The 21624-nt window shown below is 36.0% G+C and overlaps 1 protein-coding gene across 2 annotated transcripts in view; it reads right to left on the reverse strand.

The window, feature by feature from the left end:
- Positions 1 to 21624, reverse strand: part of GOLM2 (golgi membrane protein 2) — a 104632-nt gene that overhangs the window by 57820 nt on the left and 25188 nt on the right. For both annotated transcript variants that reach the window (XM_047862992.1, XM_047862991.1), the window contains exons 2-4: positions 9657 to 9711; positions 3494 to 3596; positions 1699 to 1789 (exon numbers count right to left, since the gene is read on the reverse strand). In XM_047862992.1, coding sequence (XP_047718948.1) covers positions 1699 to 1789; positions 3494 to 3596; positions 9657 to 9711 — 249 coding nt within the window. The remainder of the gene's footprint in view (positions 1 to 1698; positions 1790 to 3493; positions 3597 to 9656; positions 9712 to 21624) is intronic.

Consider the following 21624-nt stretch of genomic DNA (forward strand, 5'->3'; position numbering starts at 1 on the left):
CTAGGGGCTGTGGGCAGGGTGAGTTCTCTATAGGCCTGTGTTGTAATCGAGCAGGATGGTAGACTACAGGAGGTTGGCACATGGAAGCCCCCTTAAGTGTGATAAGATGGTTAATGACATTGCCAAGCTTTTCCAGTAGCAGAAACAGCAAGGGTAGAAAACAGGCAAATTTCTTCCTAGGTGCACTGGCCACCCAAGCAAAGGAAGTAATGGCAGAACAATACACAGGTCAGTATTCCTTTCTTTTTTTTTTTTTTTTAATGTTTATTTATTTTTGAGACAGAGAGAGACAGAGCATGAACGGGGGAGGGTCAGAGAGAGGGAGACACAGAATCTGAAACAGGCTCCAGGCTCTGAGCTGTCAGCACAGAGCCCGACTCGGGCTCTCACGGACCGTGAGATCATGACCTGAGTCGAAGTCGGCTGCTTAACCGACTGAGCCACCCAGGCGCCCCAGTCAGTATTCCTTTCAACATGCGTCTAACCCTATCATCTCCTTGGAAACTTCAATCTTTGGACCTGGTTAGGCCTGACTCAATTCTATCAGTGAACCAGTTTTGTCTTTTATACTGGTTGAGTGGCCTCAGTGAAAAAATGGGAGAGGCAAGGAGTTAAATACACATGCTAATGTTGCCACATAGGTCCTTGTACTTAATTATTTAATGTATATAGAAATGTTTTGTCAACTCTAAAACAGCATGCATTGTAACCATTAGTAATGTTATAAAAAACAGTACATTAAAAAAAATCTACAGGAAATTTGGAAAAACAAGAGCCAAACTGTAAGAATTTGTCACAATAAAGAAGAAAAAAGTGTTGACAATCAGGTACAGGTATTCCAGTGTGTCTGGCAGACAAAATTAACAATAAACATTTGCTTCACTGTTTACAAACTGCTTTCGAATCTAATGTCCTGAGGCGCCTGGGTGGCTCAGTTGGTTAAATGTCTGACTCTTGATTTTGGCTCAGGGTATGAGCTCATGGATCATGGGATTGAGCCTCACGGTGGGCTCTGCACTGATAGCATGGAGCCTACTGGGGATTTTCCCTCTCTCTCTCTTTGCCCCTTCCCTGCTCATGTGTGCTTTCTCTCTCTCTCTCAAATAAATAAATAAACTTAAATTAAAAATAAAAGAATTGATTTGTCAGTAAAGTTGTATCCACTTTACCATCTGAGAAATATATTAATAGCAAAAATTATTTTTAAAAGTCAGATAAAAACATTTAACTCAAAATCGGGGCTCCTGGGTGGCTTAGTCGGTTGAGTGTCTGACTTCGGCTCAGGTCATGAGCTCGTCATTTGTGGGTTCCAGCCCTGTGTCGGGCTCTGTGCTGACAGCTCAGAGCCTGGAGCCTGCTTCAGATTCTGTGACTCCCTCTCTCTCTGCCCTTCACATGCTCTCGCTCTGTCTCTCTCTCTCTCAAAAATAAACATTAAAAAAATTTTAAAAAAGAAAAACATTTAGCTCAAAATTGGTTTTAAGAGTTGATGTTGTCTTTTTGCAAATGTCTAATTCACTCAACAATAAAAACACTGTAAGTCATTTTTTTTAATTAGGCAGGCTAGAATACTAATGTTTTATGACAAAAGTACATATTTTTATTTTAAAAGCACATATTTAAATTACAAGATTTATAACAAGAATGTATTTTGATTTAAGTATTTTTTAAATTTACCTTTTGTTAAAAAAAATTTACCTTTTGTTCCTGCAAAAACTGGTCTGCTAGCTTTTTAATATTTTCTTCATGCTGTGCTCTTAACTCCTTGATCTGTTGGCCACACTGAAAACTAAATTACAAAGTCATTCTTTTAGGCTATATTATCTTGGATTGACTTCTCAAAGTTGTCTAGCAGTTGAAAATATACATTTATAAAGCATTCAGTTAGCAGCAGAGTGGGCACAAAAGGACAAAGCAGGCATAAAAATAGATCACAGTCAAAATTCCTAGAATATTTGAATCTTTAATAGAGTATAAAAAATACTGATAAGGCTAATTAACAGAAATTAGAAAGATAAAAACTATTTTTATAAATCTTATTTATAAAGAAATAATTATCAAAGCCAACTTCAGTCACAGAAGAGAAAAAACAGAAGAGAAAACCATGAGACCAAAATACAGTAATAATTGAGAAAACCTAGAATTATAAGAGGTGATAAGGAGTGGCAGCAGACGATTCATCCAATAGTTCTCATTTTCAACACAATAGTAAGAGTCTATGAACCATAAGAAGAGCTAGAATGGAAGAAACCAATAAATAAGACAGAATGGAGTCATCAAGAGAAAATGTGAAAGAACAAAATAGATAAAGATTGGGAATTTCCACTGGACAAGTGGTCAAAGAATACAAATATATCATTCATGCAAAAAGAAACAAGTAGTTAAAAAATTTACAGAAAAATGTTAACTTTAACCATTAAAAATGCAATTAAACTTCCTATATGTATATATGATAGTATTTTATTCCTACACTAGCAAAATTAAGTCCAAATTGTAGAAACTAATGTTGGTGGGGCTATGGGGAAACATTGACATTATAAATTAGTGCAACCATTATAGAAAGCAATCTTTCACATATGTGATAAAAGCAACAAAACAATAAAAAATTCTGTCTCAGGAATTCTGTATTTGAGAATATACACCAGTGAAATAACATAAGAGGGAAAAATCCTTTTTGTGTAAAGATTTTTATAGCTGATATTCATAACAGTAAGATAAGGAAAACTACAACAGTCCAGCAATTGGGAGAGATTAAACAAACTTTGGTACATTAACATGCTGGAATAATATATTACCTCTGAATATGCTAACTCTTTAATCCTATTGATACGCTGAAAATTATTGAATACTGTCAGGTTAATATACTGATAACCTATAAGAGTAACAAATCAGAAATGGATAAACGGTGTTCTAAAATATGGTGAATCTTTCTAATTTTTGGTATGCAGTCCTAAAAAATACCCTTTACTATAAAATGGATTAAAGACGTAACAAAGATTTTTAAAGAGTGATTGCTACAAAGAGGTTCCCTGATCTTACCACCAACTTAGTGCAGAGATGTACAAAAGGGGACTGAAATGTCAAACAGAAGAAGCAGCTGGTGCTCAGTCCCTCAGCTTATTCTGGGGACTTCTCTCAGCATTGGCTTCATCTTCTAGATGCCCCTCAAAAAGAACCACAGAATCTTCTTTCAGTCTTTGCACACTTAATGCAATGAAACTCAGGCCTTGCAAGATTTTCTGACTCACAATGTACTCCACTATATGGGCAGACTAGATACATCTTCTAAAAGGTATTCCCATGGTGTTTAACATACCAAAATAAGAGTTTGGATTTCAAAGAGGCATAGGAAGACAAGAGAAAAGGAACTTAAAAGACCTAAGAAAATTAAAGAAGAAAAGAAAAACAGAAGCCAGAGAGGAAGAAATAAATTGTCCAAATGTGGGACACATATTCCAGATTCATAACTATTTGTTGCTATATGGCATCTCACCTCTCATATTCTAACCTCTTCACAAGGTAAGTAGTGTTCTTCCTATAGTCCTGAAGCTGGTCTTCTTGTCGAAGAAACTCCTGACGAAGCTCAGCAAGTTGCTCTATCCACACGATGTAAGAATCAAAGGAATAAAATTTACTTACTCTAATGCTTCTGATTGAGAAGTTATGGGGTTTTTAAAACTTATATACACTTCTCAATTTCTTTACTCAAACTCTCAGGGAATTAAATTATATAAATTAAATATAAATTATAAATATATAAATGTATTATAAATATATATTATATAAATTTATATAAATTATATATAAATATATAAATTATAGAAATAAAATTATATAAATATATTAAATTACATAAATTATATAAATTAAATTATATAAATTATATATTAAAATATATGAATTATATAAATTATATAAATTAAATTATATAAATAAATTATATATATAATATACAAATTAAATTATATAAACAAATTATATACAAATTAAATTATATAAATTATATTTATATAAATAAATATATATTAAATTATATAAATTATATAAATCTAATTGCCTTTTATAACATATGCATAGACAATAAAATTTGTTTAAAAAAATAAGATAGCCTCAGTGGTTTCTGTATCAATCAGAAATATTAAAAAATTATACATCTTGTCATATTATGTTGATACATATTAACTTGTGGAAACAGTAACAACAACAACAAAATCCTACTTAAAAAAGTATTTTTTTTCAAGTTTATTTATTTTGAGAGAGACAGAGATAGCATGAGTAGGGGAGGGGCAGAGAGAGAGGGAGAGAGAGAGAGAGACAGAATCTTAAGCAGGCTCCGTACCATCAGTGCACAGCCCGATGTGGGGCTCGAACTCAAGAAACCGTGAGATCATGACCTGAGCTGAAACTGAGAGTTGGACACTTAACTGACTGAGCCACCCAGGCACCCAATCCTACCTAACTGTATAAACCTATCTGCTTTATAAAGTTGGGAGGGGGGTGCTCATGGGTGGCTCAGTCAGTTAAGTATTCGACTTCAGCTTAGGTCACGATCTCACGGTTCATGGGTTCGAGCCCCACATCGGGCTCTGTGCTGATGGCTCAGAACCTGGAGCCTGCTTTGGATTCTGTGTCTCCCTCTCTCTCTGCTCCTCCCTCACTCATGCTCTATCTCTCAAGAATAAATAAAAATGTTTATAAAGGTGGGGGAAAATCATGTCTTTTAGATATATTGGCTATGGATATAGAATTCAAGGTTTCTTTTTCATTCTAAATCACATTTGACTCCCAACTTAAGGTGCCAATTACTTGAGATCTCATTTCTAGTTTTGCTACTAATGCTAGGTCCCCATATACCCTTATTGCATTCTCAAAGCTCCTAATTCCTGGACAAGAGCTGAAAGTTTTAGTTGTAACGAATAACATGAAATTCTAAGCTGGACAGTAGATTAAAAGTGGGGCCAGATGCTCTTTTGTGAACATTTAACACATAACCACAGGCCCCACATTTTCTGGAGTTGGTCCCTCTTCATGTGACCCTACAAATAAAAGTAATTCAGCCAGAGAAGAGAAATATCAGTTTCTTAAATAGATGATTTAAAAATTAGCTAATAGCCTTAGAAGTAAGCTAAAGTAGAAGGAAGTCTTAATTAAAAAAAAAAAAGTAACAGTAAAGTTTCCAGTTTAAAAAAAAAAAAAGAAAGTCTTAATTTGTATAAATGGCAACAGAGGTCTTTTCGGTATAGGTAACATCTATTAAGACTAAAATGTATCTAACCATAATGTACAAATATAAAATCTACTTTTCATGGAAGACTTCTAAAATTAGTCTTATTACTTTAAAGGCACTCTAAAAATACTTGAGATTTAAGTTTTTAAAAAGCAAATGTAAACAAATATTTACAATGTAATTATATCCATGTAAAAAAACTAGATTAGAATAAAAATCCATCAAAGTACTACCAGTGATTATGTTTAGTGGTAGGATTCTGAGCGTATTTTTTTTCTCTACTTTCTAAATTTTATTGTAGAATCATAACTGTGACAATGACAACAAATAAAAATTTTAAAGTTGGGTGAATATTTGTTGAGGCAGATAAATAGTTTAACAATATGCATAATAATAGTTTTTGTATAATAATCAAATGTGAACAGTTAATGATTCACATAAAATGCTTGTAGTTGATAATTATGTTTATACATTCAAGCTACTTATTTTATTTAAAAAAAATTTTTAGATATAACATTTTATAAGTGTAAGCTATACGACATGTTGATTTAATTCGCTTGTACACTGTGAAATTACTACTGAAGTAATAGCGAGCACCTCCATCATCTCATATAATCATCATTTAAGATATACTCTCTTAGCAATCTTCAGTACATAATATAATGCTGTTAACTATAGTCACCACATTGTTTATTATATCCCCAAGACTTACTCATCTTACAACTGAGAGTTTGTATACTTCAACCAACATCTCACTTTCCCCACCCCTCGAACCCCTGGTAACCACCATTCCTTTCTCTAAGTTTAATCAAGCCACATTTTAAATTCCTTTTTACTCTATTAATTCTCCAATATGTAAACATGGCTGAGCTCCATAGTTTTTCATCCACTAACTCCACCTCAGATAAAAGTAGCAAATACGATACCAGGTATCCCTGAATAAAACATTCTGTTTGTTACTTGGTCCCTGGCCCCATCTCCTAAGATTTAGACAACTAGAGGTAGCAGAAACTATGGCCTCAGCCATGGATATCAATTCTACAGAGACAATGAGATCCCAGCAGGAGGCAGTGACAAAAGGCCTTGTAGCTTACACATAGAGTTAGCCAGTTCAGTGAACCTGTGTTCAGGCAGGAAAGGTTCTGAAACTAAAGTTACTGCAATTAAAAAAAAAAAGAAAAGAAAAAGAGCACCACCTAACAGCTACTAGAGAATGGCTCTCAATTGGTGGGCTTTAGGATCATGCAGGCTTTTTCCTACACAGTAAAATAAATGAAGTAGCTAAGTTTACCTTGAGAATGAACCTGAGGCTCACTATGATTTCAAGATTTGGGATGGTTCTCTTCTGCCCACAAAGCTTGTCACTGACAACATTTGTAATTCCTTTATCAAGAAGTAAAGTTTTATTTCTAAACTGAGATAAAAGGCTTAAAATACAATTGACAAAACAAAAACAAAAACGTCAATATAAGTGAGTCCATGTAAAACATCTAAACCTTTCCTGTTTAAACAGAGAAAAGATTATAAAGCAGGGAGCTAATAGGTCATTTGAGCCAGTCAATACAAAGACCTGAAAGGGGGAAACAAACAGATCAGAGAGCAAAACTAAAGACAAAATTTTCCTACATCACAGTTTTACTTTCAAATTGCCTTGTGTTTTCTTTATTTTGGACCCAAATATACTCTGTGTCTACTGGGGCTGCTCCAGGCCACCACAGCAGGATTCTCAAAGTGACTTAACATATGATCAGGTCCACAGTTGATTGTGCAGGATGTTCTACTTCTGACAGTAACATCAGGGTATGTTACAGAAAGGCCTGGCCATACTCCTTCAATTTAACTTCAAAAGATTAGGGATGTAGTTAAGAAAGGGGTTGCCTAGGACCAATTTTCAAAGCAAAAAAAAAGAAAAGAAATTTACTTCTAGAAAATTTTGATTTCAAATTTTCTCAGCAATAGGCATAAAAATAAGGTGAGCCACTCAAGATAAATTGGTGTATACTAGAACGTTAATTTGTTAACTCAGGGAGCAAAAACTAACTCTCATTCCTTTCATTTCCAAAAAAAATATTAACTACCATAAGGTTTAGGTCTTAGTGTGTATTAATTCCATCATATCTAGTATTAATTTCAACGAGGGTGCCTAGGTGGCTCAGTCAGTTAAGCGTCCGACTTTGGCTCAGGTCATGATCTCACTGCTCATGAGTTCAAGCTTCACATCAGGCTTTGTGCTGACAGCTCAGAGCCTGGAGCCTGCTTTAGTTTCTGTGTCTCCCTCTGTCTCTGCCCCTCCCCTGCTTATACTCTGTCTCTCTCTCAAAAATAAACAAACATTAAAAAAAATTTTTTTTTTAATTTTTCAACGAAAATAGTCCAATCTGGATTTTATAGTTGACTTGTCAAGAAGTTTGCTTCAGTCAAAAATAGTTCCTAAGGAGCAAAAGTCACATTAAAAGGAAATTCAATCTTAAGAGTGCAAGCTTGAGTAACTGCACTAAACCCAAAATTTGTAGAGTTATGAATTCAAATCAAAGCCTTTTATTCTGCTGAAGAGTATCATAAAAAAATTTTCAAAATATCTTAGGATCTACTTCAATGCACACTGTACAATAAAGACTTTTACTCAGTAACATGGGCTGTCATTTTTTATAAGGTAGACTAGGAGAAGGCACTGGACTTCTTATTCAACTGATCTATTATTATTTAATAGAAACATACTTTGATGACAAGCAGACTCATTTGTAAAAATAGCAAGCAGGAAACAGCACTGACAGAGTGGCATCTTCTGTGTCATCCTAATGTACTCTTGTGAGTCATAAAGAGTAGAACACGAACACAAATGCAACAAAAACAAATGTGGCCACCCAGGAAGTGAATTTTTAAGAGAATGTCAAAGCTGTTCTAAATCATAGTAAAAATAATCATAATTTCTATTTTCAGGTTATAACACATTCCTAATGATTTGCTAGGTGAGAAGCAAAAATTTCAGTAAATTACAAAGCCAGCTCAGGTTGGCTTCTTCAAGAGGATCATAAAAATCTATTATCAAATTCCACCTAAAGAGGGTCAAAATTGTTATAGAATAAAGATATATTTATGAAATTACAGAGCATGTATTACCCACACACAAAAACTTAGAGTCACTGCCTGCCAAGTTTTAAAATATACAGTATTGGGGCACCTGGATGGCTCAGTTGGTTGAGGATCTGACTCTTGAGTTCAGCTCAGGTCATGATCTCACAGTGAGCGTCCGCCGGGCTCTGCAATGACTGCATGGAGCCTGCTTGGGATTCTCTCTTTCCCTCTCTCTCTCTGCTCTACACACCCTGGTTGTGTGTATGTGTGTGTGTGTGTGTGTGTGTGTGTGTGTGTGTGTGCATGATGTACCCATGTGCATGCACGCACTCTCTCTCTAAAAATAAATAAAGAAACATGTAAAAACAACAAAATAAATATAGAGTTATATTTATCACAGGGGTGCCTGGGTGGCTCAGTAAGTTGAGCATCTGACAATCTTGATTTCAGCTCAGCTCATGATCTCACAGTTCACGAGTTCAAGTTCTGGCTCTGTGCTGACAGTGCGGAGTCCGCCAGAAATTCTTTCTTTCTGCCCTTTCCTCGCTCATGTGTGCACACATCTCTCATAAATAAATAAACACCATATATATACACACATACATACATACAGTGTTGTAACCAAAGGGTGTGAGGGAGAAGAGGGGTCCTCTTCAGGTCCCAAACTCCACAGGCTGGTGATGGTATGAAGTAATGTAAGCAAAGCATAGAGCTTGTTCACCGTACCTATTATTTTTTATAAAACCTTTAGTCATTTCCTATCACTTCATCTAAGTGAAAAAATACACATACACACACACACACACACACACACACACACACACAAATACACACACACAGTATATCTATCTATCTATCTATCTATCTATCTATCTATCTATCTATCTACAGGTTTCTTCCTGGTTTCTTTCCAGGTTTTCTTTCTGTTCTGAGTTTCTTTCTGTTCCCAGGGTAAACATGAAGCCTGGAGGACCCGTCTAAAGCATCCCTAGACCTGAATGGATTATCTAGCAGTTGGACACAATACAGAGGGATTACCCCTTACCTTTTCCCTAGAAATTTGATAGCTTTTGAAGCTATACCTCAATTTTCTTTGAGGCTTCTTTCAGTAACATTTCATTGTATGAAATCTGTCTATACACAAGATTAAAATACAAATTTTAACTTTTAATGTGTATAAAGCAACATTAAAATTCTTTTATGATATCTTAAGAAAAAGTAAACATTTTGCCATCAAAGGAGCTTTGTTCAAAAATTTTTATTTCATTTAGCTGTCTAGCTATTTCTTAATTGTTGAGGATATCAGACATTTAGTGACCTTTGTTTATCTTTAATCTGTAATTAATTTTCTTACCCTTTAAATGATGTATATCTGCCATCTGATATGATATGTTGCTCTGTAGTTTAATCTGAAAAAAAAAATTTCATTTTACTACAGAATATGGAGTTTTGCTCATATTTCCTCTTTTTTGCTCATATTCACTTTAAGTTTGATCATAAATACAAAAGAAAAATCCTTAAGTTATACATACCCACCTATTTCCAAAAAGAATTAGAGAGAAATTTTGATTTTGTAATACTTTAAATTTGCAAAAGAATATTCATTTTACTTAATATATAGTCTAATGACTTTCAAACATTTAAAAATTTGAGTTGAACATTGCTTAATGATATCTTTTTTCAAAGTCTTAACAGAAGAGACCTCTTACTAACTCTATATTAAAATAAGAATTAATTGTTTGAATCAGTTAATGCAAAATCAAAAGTAACTGATTCTTATCAAGCTCTCATATGATAACAGATACTACATAGGACCTGTTGTTGTGGTCATTGTCCTTCAAGATCCAGTAGACAAGAACAATAGGAACTTAAATCTGTAACAAAATATGACTCAAACTAATTTAATTTAGCACTTAATTTAAAAATTAAGACAAGGTCTTTGAAAGCCAGGATGTCATCCACAAAGAACCACTGTCCCAGATCTTGCTTAAACAGGTATCAATTGTAAAATGTAACAACAATATCACTACAAACAGGTTCTCTTGTCAACCTCAAAAGTAAATTGACTTTGAAAGTATACACAGATTCATAGTGATCAGAAGCAGGACCCTGAGTGCCAAAATGATTATGATAAATACCTTTTCAATCTCTAAAGAGAAAGTTTTAAGCTTCTTAGTTAAAAATAATTATAGATTTGTAAGAAATTGCAAAGATAGCACAGAGAAGTCCCATATACACTTCACCCAATTCCCCCAATACATACATCCTATCTAACTATAACACAACATCAAAACCAGGAATCTGACACTGGTACAATGTGTATGTATAATTCTATGTCATTTTTACACACACACACACACACACACACACACACACACACACACTCACTCATGTAACCACCACCAAAACAAAGATTCAGAACTATTCTATCATTGCAAAGATATCCCTCATACTATCCTTTATATTCAAATCTATCCTCCTTCCTCACACTATTTCTAAACCCTGGTAAATACTAATTTGTTTCCCAACTCTGCAATTTTGTCATTTCAAGAATGTTATATAAATGGAATCATATAATATGTGGCCTTTTACGATTTTTTACTCAGTAAAACATATAGTTGCTGCATATATCAATAGTTCATTCCTCTTTATTACTGAGTAGTATTCCATGATATGAATGTACTACAGTTTGTTTAAGTATTCAACTACTGTATAACATGTTGGTGGTTTCAACTTTTTGGCTATTACAAATACAGCTGCTATAAAAAACAGTATACTGGGGCGCCTGGGTGGCTCAGTCGGTTAAGCGGCTGACTTCAGCTCAGGTCACGATCTCGCGGTCCGTGAGTTCGAGCCCCGCGTCAGGCTCTGGGCTGATGGCTCAGAGCGTGGAGCCTGCTTCCGATTCTGTGTCTCCCTCTCTCTCTGCCCCTCCCCCATTCATGCTCTGTCTCTCTCTGTCTCAAAAATAAATAAAACGTTAAAAAAAGTTTAAAAAAAAACAGTATACTGATTTTTACATGAATATTAGTTTTCTAGGATATTTCTCTGGGATAAATGTGCAAGAGTGAGGTTCCTCCTTTTCCAAAGTGGTCATGCCATTTTCATTTACATTTAAAAAAATTACTGTACCAAGGTACTAGATGGGAGAGTATAAAACAATTGGAAAACATGAGAGCAGTCTCAAGGAATCAGTAGGCAAGTTTAGCACCTAAAGCAGTATAATTACTGTAGGAATTCAGAGATGGTTCTTAGCTGATCTGATCAAGGAAAGCTTCAGGGAAGGAATTTTTACCTGAATTAGTCATTGAAGGCTAGGAAAAATTGTAAATAGGTAGAAAAGGGCAGTCCAGTTAGAGAGGATGACATAAGAAAAGGTACAAAGGCAAGAAAACATGAGACATGTATGAAAATATGATCAAAATATTGTTTGGCTATAGCACATGATACAGGAGGAAAAGCAGTGTGAAAGAAGGTTGAAGAAAAAAGACCATGGAGGGGCCCTTCAGCCTTAACTAGGTCTTCCCCTAGAGTCCTGGCAGCTTTGAAGAATGAAGCTTAAAATATAATGTTGATATTCAGTCATAAAAAGGAATGAAGTACTGTTACCTGCTACAGTATGGATAAGCCTTGAAAACATATATGCTAAGTAAAAGAAGCTAGTCACAAAAGGACATGGGTTTCTTTTTGTGGTGATGAGAATGTTCTCGGGGCACCTGGCTGGCTCAAATGGTAGAGCACGTGATTCCTGGTCTTGGTGTTGTGGGTTCTAGCCCCACGCTGGGTGTAGAGATCACTTAAAAAAAAAATCTTTAAGAAAAATGTTCTTGAATTAGTGGTGATAGCTGCACAGTATTGTCAATATACTAAACACTAAACTGAAGTGTATACTTTAAAAGGGTGAGTTTTATGATATATGAATTATATCTCAATTTATTTTATTTTATTATTTTTTTTAATTTAAAATTTTTAAAATTTACATCCAAATTAGTTAGCATATAGTGCAACAATGATTTCAGGAGTAGATTCCTTAATGCCCCTTACCCATTTAGCCCATCCCCCCTCCCACAACCCCTCTAGTAACCCTCTGTTCTCCATATTTTAAGAGTCTCTTATGTTTTGTCCCCCTCCCTGTTTTTATATTATTTTTGTTTCCCTTCCCTTATGTTCATCTGTTTTGTATCTTAAAGTCCTCATGAGTGAAGTCATATGATATTTGTCTTTCTCTGACTAATTCTGCTTAGCATAATACCCTCCAGTTCCATCCACATAGTTGCAAATGGCAAGATTTCATTCTTTTTGATTGCTGAGTAATACTCCAGCATATATATATACATATATATGTATATATATGTATATATATATGTGTGTGTATATATATATGTATATATATATATATATATATACATATATATATACACACACGCACACATACACACCACATCTTTATCCGTTCATCCATCGATGGACATTTGGGCTCTGTCCATATTTTGGCTATTGTTGATAGTGCTGCTATAAACATTGAGGTACATGTGCCTCTTCGAAACAGCACACCTGTATCTCTTAGATAGATACCTAGTAATGCAGTTGCTGGGTGGTAGGGTAGTTCTACTTTTAATTTTTTGAGGAACCTCCATACTGTTTTCCAGAGTGGCTGCACCAGCGTGTATTCCCATATGTCAATTTTTTAATGCAAAAAGATAGAAATGGAAGTGCCGAGGGTATTAGAAGGCACCATACGTGAAACTGGGAATAAAATAATGGACAAATTCTAGGCACTCAAGGAGTTTATTATTTTGGAGAAGCAATCAAATAAATAGTTAATTATAATATAGTAAAATAAATGCTATTATTAGGTTCTGCAGATATGACAAGAGAACTTAGTAGAAGCACTTAAATCCTTAAGGGATAAAACACCTTAGGGGAGTGAGGAAAGGCTTCTGGAGATGATAGCTAAAATGTGTCCAGTAGGAAGAGTAGTGTTTTGCCAGGTGAAGTAGGCAGAGGGTAAGGAGGAAAGATATTCAAGGGATGTGTCAAAACTTAGAAGTGAAAAATACTACACACTACAGAAACTGCAAGCAGTTGTAAGCAGCTGAAGCTGCTAGAAACATGTGGCAAGGAAACATGGCTAGAAAGGTAAGCAAGGTCCACATTATGAAGGGTCTTGCCAAAAAATGTGGGTACATTCCAATGGCTATGGTCAACCTTTAAAGGACTTCAAGCAAGGTAGAGCAATCCAATTTGCAATTTAGAAAAGTCAACCTGGCTTCAGTAAGAGAAGTGGACCAGAGGGACAAGGCTAGAGGGAGACCAGGTAGGAGAGTAGAAGACTACTGTTTATTTCAGGTGAGAAAATGGTGGTCTAAGACAGGGGTGGGCAAACTATGGCCTGTGAGCCATATCTGGCCCGCTTCTGTTTTCATAGGGATGACAAACTAAGGATGGTTTTTACATTTTAAAATGGTTGGGGCAGGGGTGGGAAGAAAGCAAAAGAAGAAGAATATTTTGTGAATTATACACAATGTGAATTTCAGTGTCTATAAATAAAGTTTTATGGGAAACAGCTACACCAGTTCATTTACATATTGTGTCCGGCTACTTTGGAGCTACAGTGATTGTGACAAAGACCATATGGCCTGCAAAGCCTAACGTATTTACCATTCGGTCCTTTATAGAAAAAGTTTGCCAACCTCTGGTCTAAACTAATAGAATGAGAACAGGGAGATAAATATACATGGGAACTATTAAAGGGAAAGAATGAAAATCTTGCTGATTGACTAGATACAAGGGTAAAAGAAGAAACACTGAGGATGATGTTTAGATTTCTAAAGTAGGAAGCTAGATGAGTAAGGTGGCAGTACTCCACAAGAGGGAAACAGGAGAAGTAGACTTGGGGTGGGAGGGAGAGTGGGGGGATGATTTTTACAGATTTGGACCTGTTGAATATGAGGCACTTGTGACACACCTGAGAAGAGACCTTGTAATCAGCTGGATATATAGGTCTGGAGCTTGGGCACCAACGATTTGAGAGTCATTAGCATATGAATAGCAATTAAAGCCACAGGAATGAGATCACTGATGGAAAGCTGCAGAGGCAGCAGGAAAAACGGACACCAAATGCTATGTGATCAGATGATCACTAAAAACTGCTCTCCAATAATGTGCAATTAGCCTATGTTTACTTTTTTTTCCCACCTCATTTATTTTCATGATCCAATTTTTTTTTTGCCCCTCCAAAGAACATAACCATCTTTTATTCTTGCTTTCAATAAGTTTGTATTACTCTGTTTTTTATCCATTTTTATGATGTTATCCCAACGTCTCTGCACTCTTTATTTTAAACTTGCTTTTGAAATTGCTACAGATATGCTATTCTTAAATGCTAGGCTATCCCAACGTCTCTGCACTCTTTATTTTAAACTTCCTTTTGAAATTGCTACAGATATGCTATTCTTAAATGCTAGGCTATGAGTGACCTCAGCTTCCCTGCACTGTCTCCTTTGTATCCTTATATACTTTTAAAATTTTTTAATGAAGGGAGGGAAATTCAATCCACAGACCACAAAAATAGTATAGAATTATATGGGCAGTACTGCTTTATTTTTATCATTTTAATTTTCTCTTCAATCTTCCTTACTGAGAATGGAGACACTGATCCCAATGGCTCATATGTAAAGCCCTCACATTTCAAAAGCTGCTCTGGAACAATATATTTCACGTGGCACTCAAGAGAAAATCATAGCTTGTCTAAATAAAAGCCCTTTCTTAAGCCAAGCATAATGAATTTATTTCCCACCCCATTCCTTTGCCATGTAAGGATTTTTCAGTTAGCTTTTCGGACCCCCCTCATGGCATATTGTTCCCTTGGCATCTCATGTTCTCTATTATTCCTGTCAATCTTTCCAGCACAATTCTCACAATAATCTTATATTTAGTGTTTAGTATTATCAGCAAGTACCAGTTCCCAATTTCTCTCACGTCCTATTAACACTAGTGCAAGTTATTATTATGACTTGTACCTATTAACATTGTGCAAGTTATCTCACCTTCCGTATACCTTTGAACAGAAGTGCCAAGGATTTGCTCAAAGATCTCACAGAGCCCAGGTGGTAGATCATTAAACCTAGAAGTTCTCTTTCCCCTACAGCAATTTTACTATGCTCCTCACTTTTAGAATCTACATGTCTGCTACTAAACTGTTTATCTTTTTCACAGTGCAATATTATAGGCATCTGACCCCTCTTCTCCCCGTATGTATGCCTCATCCCCCAAATTCTCATCTACCTCCTGAAACAGTTTCATAAGGAATTCTTCTTACATTCAATGTTATCCTTTTAAGGAAATCTGAATGTGTTTTTAGCTACCGTGACACTCCTTTGTACTCTTGCAAAATGTAAGAATATAAAGCAATGACTTAATTTTGGCTTTAATCTTATGTTTTCTACCATCTTGAGTCTGTTTATGAAGACTTTTTCATTTTGTTTCTGATTTTTTTTTATTTGCTCTAATTTCTTCAACTTTGTTTTCCTTTCCTTTTATGCTTTTCATTAATCCTTTCTTCATATAGACAGGTCTCTTTAGTTCTTTAACTCCTTTGGTTTTAACCCTTCCTCTGAGAGCCTTCACTTGTTTTAATACTTCCAGCATCTCAACACCTTCAAAAGGAAGCTTGGCTTCCCTTTTGATCATTCTTCCTCATAGTTTTTAATTTCCTTGTGCTCTAACATGAATTTGCTTATCTTCTAAATGACTCTGCCAAAACTTCCCAGTTGTTGAGAAACTAATTTGAGTTCTCACTATTGCATGATTGGAAAAAAAAATATTTCACTCTGCCACATAAACTCAGTTGAACTGGCAATGTAATAGGTATACTTTCTTTTTTTTTCTAAGTATATTCCAGACAGCTAACAGTACATAAACTCTAAGAAGTATTATTTAATCCTTATTTTATGAAATGATTCTCATCTGGCTTCACGGGTCCCTTTTGGTCACTTTCAGACTTTTGCCAAAATATCCTTATTTACAATATATTATAATATATCAAATGATTTCTCTTTCAAATTTCTTTGGGGATGAGAGATCAGTGTGTGTAGATAGACAGAGAGACAGACACACATTCCCTTGCCTAATTTACATCTATGGTCAGACAGATTCCAATCCAGATTCCAATGTATCCTTCAAAAACCCAAAATGCTCAAAATGCCTTGCCCGACTCAACTCTACTGGGAAGAGCCTCATATTCAGTCTTGTCAAAAACAAAACATTCTTTTATCACATGCAGTTCTATTTCCAGTAAGAATGTCACCCTGTTTCTCTTCTACCCCCAAGGTTTATCAGAAATGAGAATTCCAGGGTGCCTGAGTGGCTCAGTCAATTAAGTGTCCAACTCTTGATTTTGGCTCAGGTTATGATCTCATGGAGCTCATGGAGCCTGCTTGGGGTTCGCTCTCTCTCTCTCTCTCTCACTCTGTCTGTCTCTCTCTCTCTGTCCCTCCCCCACTTGTGTGTGCGTGCTCTCTCTCTCTCTCAAAATAAATAAATAAACATTAAAAAAATGAGAATTCCATGAGAACAGGCACTGACTGCATTTCTCATTCATCCCTGTGTGTCCATCTCAATAAATGTTTGCTGAATCATTCCTTAGATTTTCAAGTTTTATACTGTGTACTACATATTCTTCTACTTAAATGGTACTTTATTCATATTTATATAATTCTTTTTCTTTTTTATAAGAGAGAGAGTGTGTGCGAGCAGGAAAGAGGGGCAGAGGGAGAATCTCAAGCAGGCTTGACACTCAGCATGGAACCCGACACAGGGCTCAATCCCACAACCCTGGGATCATGACCTGAGCTGAAATCGAGAGTCGGATGCCCAACTAACTGAGCCACCCAGGTGCCCCTCATATTTGTATAATTCTAATTATCCTTCAAGACTTCTTCTAAACTCCCTCATTTATTTCCCTTTGTTATCAACTTCATTGCCTTAGCTTTACTTCACCTTTCCCCTTCTGTAATACTGGTCTCTCTAGGATTTGCAGTCCATCTATAATTGGCTGATTATGTATGCTGTCTTTGGCCTTTTCCATGTTAATCTCTTAAAATGTTTTTACTGTCATTTCTGAGACCTTTCTTTTTCTCTCTTCCAAGACATATGTTCTTTACCTCTTTTTTTTTAGTAAGAATCATCTTCTCTTGATATTTTCCTATGGCACTTCTCACTCGTCCTCAGCTATTTCATCTATTTTCCTCTAATCTTTCTTCCTCCCTCCAATACCTAAAACATAATCTTTATATTTTTACCACCTCTTTCTGAAGTTCATTTAGTGCTTTCCCATCCCACATGGCTACTTTGAATTAATTTTGGCAGCTGTTACCAGCTCAGTGGCTCTGCTTTTCTTTTCATTCTGGGACCTTGAAAATGGCTCAGCTGTGTATGCTTCACTTTCATTATGACTTGTTCTTGGACAATCAGCACAACTTTGACCATTGATCCCAAAGGTTATATATAATTAACTTTTTAAAGATGTCATTTCTGGCTTCTTTCTCCATACCAGAAACATTTTTCCCATTTATATCTCATACTCAGATGATTTCTAGAGACAATTCTATCTTCTGTAACATAACTACCAAACCTGGATGATCCTCAGAATCACCTAGGGAGCTGTAAGAAATACATATTCTTACCTCCTCCACCCCACTCCAGTGTGATTTATAATAGTCTGGGGATCAGCCCAGAAATCTTTTTTTCTTTTTTTAGTATTTATTTATTTAAGTAATCTTTACACCCAACATGGGGCTTGAACTCACAACCTGGAGATCAAGAGATACATGTACCTCCAACTGAGCCAGCCAGGCACCACTTCCCCCTGTCCCCATTTAAATCTTTTTTTAAATGTTTATTTTTTTTTAACTTTATTTTTGAGAGAAGGAGGGACAGAGTGTAAGCAGGGGAGAGGCAGAGAGAGAGAGAGGGAGACACAGAATCTGAAACAGGCTCCAGGCTCTGAACTGTCAGCACAGAACTTGATGTGGGGCTAAAACTCACGAACTGTGAGAGCATGACCTGAGCTGAAGTCAGACACTTAACCGATTAAGCCACTCTGGCATCCCATGAAATCTTTTTTTTTTTTTTTTTTTTTTTTAAAGCTCAAGTGATTCTGATAAGCAGCCAGGTTTAGCAGTTACTCATCTATACTATGTCTTTGGCTGGGACCTATAGCAGCTGGATCAAAATGATATATTAATAATAATTGATGGGTAATAAATGTTTAAATTTTTTAATTTTTATTTTGTGCCAGATCTCTGCTAAGTGTTTTATAAGTATCACTGCATTCAATCCTCATAACCATCCTATGAGGTGGGCTTTACATTTTACAGACAAGGAAACTGTACCCTATTTCATATACCTACAGTAGATACCAGATATTCTCCCAAGCAGTCCCACATAAGAGTCTGTGTTCATGACCATTGTGCATATACTAGATCAGCTAAGTGATTAAACATCTTTTCTTACTAATATTATATTACACACATGTTATTCAGTCAACATTTCAAACACACTTGCAACTTTTACTTGATCTGTTAAAGAATCAAGAATCTCTCTCGAAGCAAGTATTAGTTTAAGCTATACCCAGTTACATTTTTAAAAAGAATAATCAAGGTGTTTGGTGTTGGTTGGCTATAATGAATCATCACAAAGTTCTTTTATTCACCCATTCATTTTTATTCAGTCATTTATAAAGCATTTACTAAGTATCCACTATGTGCTAGGCCTAGGGATATAAAGTATTCGGTCCTGGTCTATTAAGAAGAATTACAAAGAATCACCACCATGAAACAAACTATGTTTGTTTATTCATTCATTTGTCAGCCAGTCACAAGAGAAACATTTATGAAACACCTAGTAAGTGGAAGATACTGTTGAAGGCCTAGAAATATAGCAATACACAAGAAACAAGAGAGAGATCTGGGTAAAGAATACACATTTGGAGTCATCAGCATAACTGAAGTTTTCTGAATGAATATGAGCACTTACGAAGAGAGCAGAATAAGTAGAGAAGAGGATCTTAGACAGGAAACTATGAACTAGTGGTGCCTGACTGGCTCAGTCGGTGGAGTCTTGATCTTGGGGTTGTGAGTTTGAGCCCCATGTTGGGTACAGAGATTACTTCAAAAAATAAAATCTGAAGACAAAAAAGAAAACTATGAACTATAATACTTAATGATGAATAGAGGTGCATCAAAGAAGAAGCAAAGAAAACTAAGACTAAGCAAAGAAGACTAAGAAGAACTGAGAAAAGGAAAACAGGAGAGTCTGGCATCATGGAAGCCAAGAGCATAGTGCACTGGGTAAAAGATGTTGAAATATTAGTAAGAGGAAGAGAAAATCCAGATATGAACAAAGACAATTCTGTTTTCAAGAAATCTGACTGGGAGTGGCACTTAAGTGGCTCCATTGGTTGAGCATCTGACTCTTAATTTTGGCTTAGTCATGATCCCAGGGTCGTGGGATCGAGCCGTGTGTCAGGTTCTGCACTGAGTGTGGAGCCTGCTTGAGATTCTCTCTCTCCCTCTCTCTCTGCCCCTCCCCTGCTCATATATACTCTCTTACATGTGAACACACTCTCTCTAAAATAAAAAAGAAACAAACCTGACTGGGAAAGGAAGGAAAGATTCAAGCATTTACTAAATGCTGAAGAGTAAATAGAGACAGAGATTGAATATAAGGAGACTGGATTAATAATAGTACAAGATCTTTGAAAAGATAGAGGAAATTAGATTGAGAAAACAGGTACCGAGGCTGGTGCTGGAGAAAGTAGGAAACTTTTTTTAATCCAACAAGGAAGGAAGACGTATTGGTAGAAACGTAGGTATGCCTGCAGATTTGGTAATAAAAGTTTTATCAGTTCCTGTCCAATTCTGTCAAAAAGGATACAAGATCACATGTTGGGCTGGAGTTAGGGGAAGAGGAATTTAAATGGGGATAGGAAGTGGGGGAGGCTTGAGGAGAGGAGAAGTTTGAAAGATGCTGGAATGGATAGGTGTCTAGACTACTGTAATTTGTAAGGTGCTATTGAAAGCCCAGTTGGGGCAGCTGATCATAAATTTCTACAAATACCAGACTGGCTATCTTTCTCCAGCTAGGTTTAAAATAGATATGTAAAAGAAAGAATAATAGCAAGAAACTAAGCTGAAACAACAGACCATCAAATCTCAGCTGGATAGGGAGGAAAGTAAAGAGTGAACAAGGCTTCTGGAATGGAAGAAGGAAAGGATAAGTGGTCCAGGTGTACTTGTGAAAAACAAGTACAGTTCATTCAGCAGTTCTAATCTCTTTTTTGATACATTCTCCTAAGAATATGCAAGTGTGAAGTTCACAAACTTAAAAAAAAAAAGTTTTTTATTATGCAACCTATACACACAATGTGGAGCTTGAACTCACAACCCCGAGATCAAGAGTCACAAGCTCTATCAACTGAGCCAGCCAGGTGCCCCTGCAGTTCACAAACTTTGAATCTCAAGGATATGAATCCTATGTCAAATTTATGTTAGAATGAATTAAAAATCAAGGTCTTTAATTATCATTAGTGTTGGCAAATATTTCTAATTCTCATCCTAGACACTCTGTAGGACTGTCCCTCCTGATTTCTTTGAAGTTGGGATGAGGGAAAGGCAATGAATATGAGCAAAATGACATGAATCACTTCCAGACATAAGTAATGATAAGGAGCACAATTTGCCGCTCTGTCATTCTACCATAGCAACCAGTGTTTCGGAAGGGGGCTGCTTAGTCTGCCTAGACCCTAGAATGAGGAAGATACAGAGCAGTGCCTTCAGTCAACCCACAAAGGACAAGTTGAGTGATAAATTTTAAGCCACAGAAGAGGGTGCAGGTGGAGGACTATGAAAGGGAAGGAGAGAATGAGAGGTCAGTAGGGAAAGCAAGGCAGACTTGGAAGGGAAAGCAAGGCAGACTTAGAAAGTATGAGAGTCTGGGTGGCTCAGTTGGTTAAGCATCACACTCGATCTCAGCTCAGGTTTGATCTCATGGTCGTATGCTCCAGACCTGTGTTGGGCTGTGCACAGGTGTGAAGTCTACTTAAAAAAAAAAAAAAAAGTATGATAGCAAGAGTCTCCCGCCATCTGCCATACCCAGTTCATAAAGCATTTCCACTTATACATCTCACTAATCCTTAAAACTTGAAGTGTAAAAAATCAAAATAGTTTCTCCACAAATTAGAAGCCCTTCTCAGCTTCCACTACCTTCAGTGACATCATCAATCTTCTGGTTCTCCTGCCTCTTCTTTCTCCTCATCTTAT

The sequence above is a fragment of the Prionailurus viverrinus genome, chromosome B3 (assembly GCF_022837055.1).
Source record: "Prionailurus viverrinus isolate Anna chromosome B3, UM_Priviv_1.0, whole genome shotgun sequence".
Lineage (NCBI taxonomy): Eukaryota > Metazoa > Chordata > Mammalia > Carnivora > Felidae > Prionailurus > Prionailurus viverrinus.